Source organism: Clarias gariepinus, chromosome 5 (genome assembly GCF_024256425.1).
Source record: "Clarias gariepinus isolate MV-2021 ecotype Netherlands chromosome 5, CGAR_prim_01v2, whole genome shotgun sequence".
Classification (NCBI taxonomy): Eukaryota; Metazoa; Chordata; class Actinopteri; order Siluriformes; family Clariidae; genus Clarias; species Clarias gariepinus.
In genome coordinates this window covers 30,710,125-30,718,734 of record NC_071104.1, presented here as the reverse complement: position 1 = coordinate 30,718,734, position 8,610 = coordinate 30,710,125, and the positions used below count along the sequence as shown (strand labels likewise).

At 38.9% G+C, this 8,610-nt stretch overlaps 1 protein-coding gene across 3 annotated transcripts in view; it reads left to right on the top strand.

Moving 5' to 3' along the window:
* The first annotated feature begins 752 nt into the window (after positions 1-752).
* tns1b (tensin 1b) overlaps positions 753-8,610 on the top strand; it is a 216,131-nt gene continuing 208,273 nt past the window's right edge. For 2 of the 3 annotated variants that reach the window (XM_053496636.1, XM_053496634.1), the window contains exon 1: positions 753-1,071. In XM_053496636.1, coding sequence (XP_053352611.1) covers positions 967-1,071 — 105 coding nt within the window. In that variant the 5' untranslated portion in view covers positions 753-966. The remainder of the gene's footprint in view (positions 1,072-8,610) is intronic. The other variant, XM_053496632.1, reaches the window with a different exon arrangement.

The window sequence follows — 8,610 nt, the reverse complement described above, 5'->3', positions numbered from 1 at the left end:
TGATAATGATGATGAAGGCTAATATTATCATTGTCATCGACGTTGACGGCATGGTGTGGTATAGTAGTTAGCCCTGTTGCCTGTCAACGCCAGGGTTGAGGGGTCGATTCCCTCCTCTGGTCTGTGTGTGTGAAGTTTGCCTATTCTCCCTGTGCTTGGTGGGATTCCTCCCACAGTCCAAAGACAAGCAGAGTAGTTTCAGGGTGTACCAAGGCTCGTGCCATTGTACATGATAAGCTTATAGACCTTGTGTTAAATACAAAGTGATTTGTATCAACCATGATTTTTTTCTTCATGACAAGTTTGTGATTTTTTTTTTAATTATGACCCATATTTAGCACATTTTAATGTTTTTTCCCTTTATGTATCAAGAACATAATCATCATCATGCTGAGATCTTTCATTTCACCATAATGTGTTGAGTTTGGGTCATAATTTAAAAACTGCAAAAAATTCATAAATCATAGTTGATACAAATGACTTTGTATTTTAAACTAACTAATGCAACTTTTGAGTTATTAATTAGGCATAGTCTATTGGATTATTTTAAGTAATTCATACTCGGAATGTACTGTATACTGTATATGAGGCACTAAGGCGCGGGTGTAAAGCCCACCCCAGCCTGCTGCCACAGTACTTCTGCCCCACTGCGATCCTTCCTCTTCCTGGACAAGCGCAGAGGCGTCGGAAGGCGGGTTTGGGAACGGGACTTGAGTGGGGAAAGTTGGGACACCTCTCATGGTCCGAGTGTTATTTAAAGACAAGGTGTGGAGTGAAGCCAAAACCAGTTCGTTCCTGAAAACATAAAAGACGCGCGCGTGTTCTAACTCCGTACCTGCTGACTCAGGAGCGCAGCCGCGCGCGGCATCTGTTACTAACTGCATTAGAGATCTCGTGCAGAAGCCGAGAGCTTCTAATAGACCAGGACTGGTGAGTTTTGAATGGGGACTCGGGACAGTTTCCCGGATGGGATGCACAGTGAGTTTCATTTGCTGCGAAGAGGATTTTCTGCAGATGCCTTTGGAGCAGCATGAGGAGAAAAAGAAAGAGGAAAAAAGGCTTTTAACAAAGGTAGGAAAATCTACCTAGATAGATATATAGCGTACATCTAAAAACAAACAAACAAACAAAACCTACATTTTATTTACACTTTTTGGATCTGGACATTCCATGGTAAAAGATCAGTTCCACTGGTACAGATGATGTGCTCATGAAGGTACCCTTTATATTCAGAGTGCACTGGTTATGGTGGTGTGAACTAACACTGGAATAAGAAAAGGCAAACCTGTTGCTCATGTTGACTTTGACACCAGAAACCTCTCAGCCAGATCTCAGACAGGATCTTCGTGCCAGATGAGATTTCTTTGATCGGAAACCTTGAAGTAAATCTGGTGGCTGAGACTGTTATTAAGGTCGTCTTAGTATCACACATAAGAATATTTCTTAATTGCAAGTACATAACGCAGTAGTCTAGGGGTTATTGCTGCATGCCAACCAGAGGGCAGCAGTTGGAAAAGTTTGGCTATAATTAAAAGAAAAAACATTGTTGAACTCAGAGCTTGTCATAATCTTTTCAAATATGCAAAACAAACAAAACACACACACACATACACAAAAAAAGATTGCTGCAGTGTTATTGTGAATGAATGGTTGTCTGCACTGTTACTTGCGTACAGTACCCAGTGTAATATAGATGATCTTATATTTATCAATTACTATAATGTTAATACATCTGGATTTACCTGCATACCTCTAAATTCCTCAAATAGTTGTAATAAAATGTACGTTTGCTGAAATGAATTGTGCAGCACCTGTGATTTTAACCCAACAGACCCGGGTTCATTTTGTCCAATTGGTTCCATGCTATATGGTTCAGAATCATCTCATGTCATTTACAAGAAGTGTATGTGCTTTGTATAGAATATGATGTTGAGGAGTCTTGTGTCTGTAGCGTAATCGGTACGGGATGTGCAGAAGGGCACAGATAACAGAATGTATATTGTAATACCCATGTATGTCATCATCACTCCCTGTGATTCTCTGATTAAATGCTACTACAGATGCACTTTGCAGTCTGAGACCTTTTTGTTCTTTGCATATGCATCATGACATCACTTCTTTTGCGCTGCTGTTTGAACTTGTGAAATGAAAATCTAAATTTTTTTTTTCTTTATTCTTAAACTAAAATGTGCAGTTTAAGGCATTAGTGCATATTAACCAAATACATTCAGTTTTGTAATTAAAATTAAACTATTTGTTTAACAACCATATAGTGTGTAAAGTCTTTGATCACTTTTTAGATAAAAAAATATATTCTAGCAAAGTTTCTTAGACAGCTGAACCATGTTATACCTAAAAAGCTAAAGTAACTCACTAAGGCAAAGTGAGACTATGTTATGATAAGGTTATCCATCCATCCACTTTCTGTACAGCTTATCCAATGTAGGGGCATCTAAGGCCTGGGGCATATTCTGGGGAACTAATGGCAAAAGTCAGGGTTACACTTGATGGTGTACCAACCTGTTACAGGGCACACACTCACAATCCCAGTCATACACTATGGGCAGTTTGAAAATACCATTCAGTTAGTCTGCAACACATGCCTTTGGACTCTAAACTACATGGAGAAAAACAGGGGTAGCTCAGTGGTTAAGGCATTGGACTATGGTTCGGGAGATCCCAGGTTCAAACCCCACAACCACCAAGTTGCCACTGTTGCCCTTGAGCAAGGCCCTTAACCCTCGACTGCTCAGCTGTCACGCAGCTCATATTTATATCGTAGTTTCACTGTGGTCATCTGCCTACCAGCTTTATAGTGGCTTCCACTTCTTACATAGCCCAGAAGCCTTTTCCTATGTTTATGAGAAAACTTTTTATCTCCTGGTTTGAACAAGGTGTGTGTCTGGTTGTAGGTGGCACAAGATGCTGCCACTTTTTCCTATTTGGAGTTCAGGCAGCTGTATCCAAAGCAAACTATGATGATAGGCCTCTATGGAGTGAGTGTGATGCCCTCCATTGATAGCACGCACCATCAAACACAGCCCACATGTGAGTCTGGGCAGCTATGAGACCTGGACAGGTTTACTTTGATGTGCAGATAAGGCTGTGTGTGAATGAGGCTGCCCCTTGAGGGAATGTGGATCAACTTTTTGGATATTTAAAGTTCTATTGGATATATTATTGCATTTTCACATTGTGTCCAGCGATTTTTCTTTCTTATGGAGTTAAATTGAATAAAATATGACCGGTTGGTTGTACTGTATAGGAGAATATTTGGAGATGCACCAATCGTTCAGCGTGTGACTGGAATAGGCTGATTTTCAGCCTGATCACCCATTACCACTGATCAGCTTTAGATATGAACAACTCTGAACTGATTATGGAAAGGCTTCCGAGTGGTGCAACAGAAGCACATTCGCTCTGTCATCTAGCAATTCGAATCTGTGAGCTCTCTCGGAATGGGGGTGTGGGGAGTGTAGGCGCAAGTCAATCGTAGTGGCACTAGTCAGTTGTGTGTGTGTGTGTGCACGCTATTTTCCCATTTGTAATGGCATGTGCATCAGTTTCCAGAAGATAGCTTTGGGCACCATGTTAAGTTTTAAATTTCTATTTTAATTTTTATTTGTACAAAACAACACCAGCCAGTAATCTGGAGAATGTCCTGTAACCTTGTGTAAATTTGGAGAAAATTTATCGAATAGTTTTAACTTTATGCATAATTTTATTATTTTATCTATATATTACTGCTCAAAAGTTTTGGATCACATTTTAACTCCATGGTCGTTCCTGATATTTTGTCTCTTTCTACATCGTGAAGCAATGCTGAAGGAATCCAAAATATGTTACTCATGATCTGTAAAGCCTTCATAACGGGTCTAAATCTGGAGTGCTGGTTGTTAATTGGTGATTTTTGAGGCTGGTAACTCTAAATGAACTTCTCCTCTGCAGCATCCCTTTCCTGGGATGGCCTTCATGACAGACAGTTTAATCATGGTGCTTGATGCATTTGGCAAATTCACTTGACAATACTGTACTGTTCCTGCAAGAACTATTCCAGAACGGCTGCCCTCCATGTCTTAAAATAACAACTGACTGTTGTTATTGTTGTTGTTGTTACATAATAACATAATTACCTATTTCCATATGTGATATTTCTTTAGTTTTTAAATCCACAGTATTGTAGTAGAATGTAGAAAATAAATTATTTAACAACAACAAAAAAAAAGAAATTTGCAGGTGAGATATATAAATAAAATTGAATTTTCCAATGTAAAAACATTTAAAAATTTTTTTGCATGGTATCAATTATAGTCTTTAGGGAAAAAAGAAAATCAAAACCATAAAACAAACAAAACAAACAAACAAACTAACTAACAAACAAAAAAACTGAAATATGTACAGACCAAAAAGATTGGTTGATACAGGTTGATTATTTTTCTGTAACACTGCTTCTCTAAGTATTTAGTTCCTCTTATACCATAATTAGCACCACTTGTTACAGCAGGTGTTTTTTCCTTTTTTTGAGATAAATCTATATAAAAAATGTTTTGTCTGTACTTTGGTTAGAACTCGCTTTTTCAATAATATCTTTATTTTTTTATATATTTACATTTTATACATTGAAGGACGTAAAACCAGTCTCAGAAAAATTTGTGTATGTCTTTGTCTGTCTGTACTGTATATCTGTATGTCCGTCCAGCGATTTTGTCACAGCATCACAAAAAAAACTGGCTTGATAGAATTTAATGAAAATTTGCCAGTCCTTAATTATTTGCCTAAAATTGAATCTGTGCCATAAATGAAATAAAAATTTTGAGTAGAAGGGATGTTATGAGCAGTTTTGTGCCAGATTACCTCACTGCAGCTATCGCTTTTATCACGAATACAGAATATACCGCTTTTCCCCTCAAACTGGGCATGGCTATACAGAACGTGACACTTAACGGAGCCAATCAATGCGATAGTTTAGTGTAAATACACAGAGTATGCGGAAGACACAGAAACGACTGTAATACCCCTTCAAAGCGTCAAAATCCCCATGAAGCGCAAACGAATGTTTGAAAACTAAATTTTCAAAGATGTATGGATAGATCATTAATTGTATGTTTATACTTCCTAAAGGAAGTTAAAAACCAGTTTGTCTCATATGTTTCCTAACCGTTGTGCTAATTAAGGGCGTGATGTACTGTAAGGCGCCACTACGAGATAAAACACGAGTCGTTAGAGTAAACATGACCGTAGCAGTCCGAGCTAAGGGCATGTAAAACATCAGAGCTGAGAGTGTTATTGAGTCAAATCAAAATGTTGAGTAAAAGGGATGTTATGAACAGTCATGTGCTGATGTACTCTATTTTGAACAGGGAGTGTATGTGGCTGATGAGAAAAGAAAGTACAACTTAACCTTACGTAATTCTGTTTCTTTGTATTAATAAGTTAGGCAGAGAGTTCTGCCAGACAGTAAATGTGCTTTAACCTGAAATAATAATATTATCTCTGATTAAATTAAAAGCTGATCAGCTCATTTTGAGCTTTAACCTTTTAACTATTTCTAAAACACTTTGTAACCGTCAATGGCGGCTAGTAATACTAGTTGGACATATAATTTCAGCTTGTAATGTTACAAAGAAACTACAAAGAATTTACTCTTAAAAGTTTTGTTTTGTGAGTCTCCTTCCAAAATTGCTAATGCTAATTTGCTACTATAGTACTGTTGATTTGGGATTATACAAACTCAGACAACACCTTCTAAACAATCAACCGTTTTTAACCAGTTTTACCCAGTTTTTCAGGTTATAATCAGTTTAAATGTTTTCTTAAATGTTCGGTATTCTCATTATATCCAGCCAAGTACGGCTTTGGCATTTCTGTATATTTTTACCAAAGTGAGGCCTAGTTCATACTGTACGATGTAGTTTTTTCCAAAAGGTCTGTTTCAAAATGGAGTATGTGTGTGGACAAAATGTCATGTTGTACTGAAGTGTCTGTATGTAGCGAAATGACAGTGGGCACACAGAGTTGCCCTCAGGTCCTCTGCACTTGGTCTTTAAACCTCAAGCATCCTTAAGGTCATCCTCAAGGCGTTTCATGCTTTAGTATGAGGACATCTGGGGTGTTTAATGGCCTTTTAAGGGTCCTGAAGATGTTTCCAATATGTCGCTAGTTCTGAAGATGGCATGCAGTCCTCTGTTAAATTAATCAACCTAAATAAGTACTGGAGCTGTAGTATTTTTTTGTCTAATCTTACCTAACATACACCTGCACACACAAATAAGCCCATCAATCATACTTATTTGGCACTTTTACCAACAGTTTGCTGATCTTTAGAGTACACTAGTGCTTGCTTTCATCTTTCAGAGAAGAATAAATCACGCCCGGTGTGGTACGGGGATTACTGAGGGGTTGAACCGCCTGACGGATTGCACAATCATGGAGAACACACTTTACCTGCAGCAGGTAGTTCAGTGAAACGAGTAGTGTTTGTACAGCATATGTGGAACAAAGGAAGAGCAAAGTTTGTTTAACACAGTTCCTTAAACAATGGACTACGTGCTTACTTAAAGTGTTTTTCATTATGCGGTACCGCACAAACTTTCTTAATGGCACATAGGCACGCCTGGTGTTTCCGCTTTCAGACTTGTCGAGGCAAAAACATCAGGTTTAATGTGTTGTATCCCTTGTAGGTTGCACCGTGCGTGCTCACTGTGAGGGGGATTTATACATTCTGGAGGAGATTTAGTCATGGAAGATTGTTTACTTTTGAAATAATCAGCATAATGTGGCTTAGCTTCAAGCAGGATACTAATGACAGAGATCTTTCAGGGAAGATTAAAAGTCACAACATGATTTCGCTTGTTTAATACCTTGATCTGACTTTTGTCTGCATGGGTAAGGGTTTATGAATAGACGTTGGAATAGAGGTCAATGCACAGGTCTGCTTGTCCAATATAGTACATTTTGTATGTCTCTTCGGACTATCTGGATGGTATCACAGCACCATACAAAAACACATTCCCTTCTGTCATAGTGTCTGCTCCACACTTTGCTCTTATCTCTAAAACAGAAGTTCAGCCAGTCCTCCCTGCCAGCTGTACCCTCCTGCGTAGGCAATGGCAAGACATAAAGAGCTTCTGTGAGAAAAACATTGAGCAAGGTGAGGAAAACAAGCTACCTACAGTACAGTCATGCCACACCCCTCTGTCCTTGTCTCTCACCTTTCATTTGGCGCTGAAGGCCATGTTTGTGCATAGAGAAGAATACCACCTGTTTTACTTAGATCCCATCTTTATAAAACAAACCCCTCATCCCTGCATCCTTCAAAGGCAATGGTCTGCTGGCTGCTGTGACATGAGGAATATTTCTGTAAAGTACAGTAGCCCAGCTGTGTTGTTTTCTCTCCTGCTACACTGGTTTAATATTTCAAAGTTAGGAAAAGCATACGCACAAAGGATACTCTCATACCGTCTTAATCTGGAACTTTAACTTTTTCCTTATAAGGTATCAATGTGATTGTGTCTTTTTTTGCCAGCATCATATACTATATCCCTATTCATGCCAGCGTGATTGTTTTGGTACCTGTGTGAAAGAACCATTGAGACAAATGTTGTGTTTTTAATACCTCTTGTCCACTTGCTTGAGCAGGTTTTGTCACGCAGATCTGACAACCCTGGGAAGGAATAACAATGTGTGAAGGCTTGTTTTCGAGAATAGAGACTTCTTGTATCACGTCGGTTTCAGGTCATGTCCACATGGTAGTCTGGTGTTTATGGAAAATAAAAGTGTTGCACAATGACAGGCTTAGGGACAAACAAAGAAAGTAGTATTTTACAGCTTATAAGCTAATAACAGGGATAGTATTTTTTTTTTTATTTTACTTTCCCAAAAGTTTATGGAAACACCGTCTGAATGCATGAGCAGTTATACCTTGTGTAATGTATATGGAGAAGAACCATGTACAGGTTTATCATCTTTATTGCACCACTGATGGTGGTTCACTTCCCGTACCCACTTGAATAGAAAGATGTCCGCAGGCAGGTAATAAACAGGATATATTATCTGGCTCGTGCCAAACCACATAATATCACTCCCACCCATGTCAGTAGTGTTGTGGAAAAAAACAGTCCACTGATGCACAACCCCTCAATATTCTAGGTGTTTAATCAGTTACAGATCCTGTGCTGGAAAATATAATAGTGGTGTCAAGAAGTCAAGAGTTGTGAATTTGAGTTGTGTAAACATGTTGACATGATGTTTAACTCATCACGTCACCTAATATTGCCCCCACATGGGTCAAACATGCACAGATTAAGGTTGGTTACATGCACTTTTATTCTGATCGGGCTATTATTTGTAGAATATTATGGGTTCACGCAGACAAGTTACATATAAGGCCATACATATCAGCCATAACATTACAATACAAAACATAATGCCCAGTACTGTGTAAGATTCCTCTTGTGCCATCAGGGCCTCATGACATGCTCTACAAGACCTCTGGGGGTGTGCTAGGGTGTCTGGCACCAGGACGTTGACAGCGGTGCTAACCTTGGGTACTCGGTTGGATTGGCATCTGAGGAGTTTGGAGGCCAGGTCTGTGCATGGCAGGCTATGATG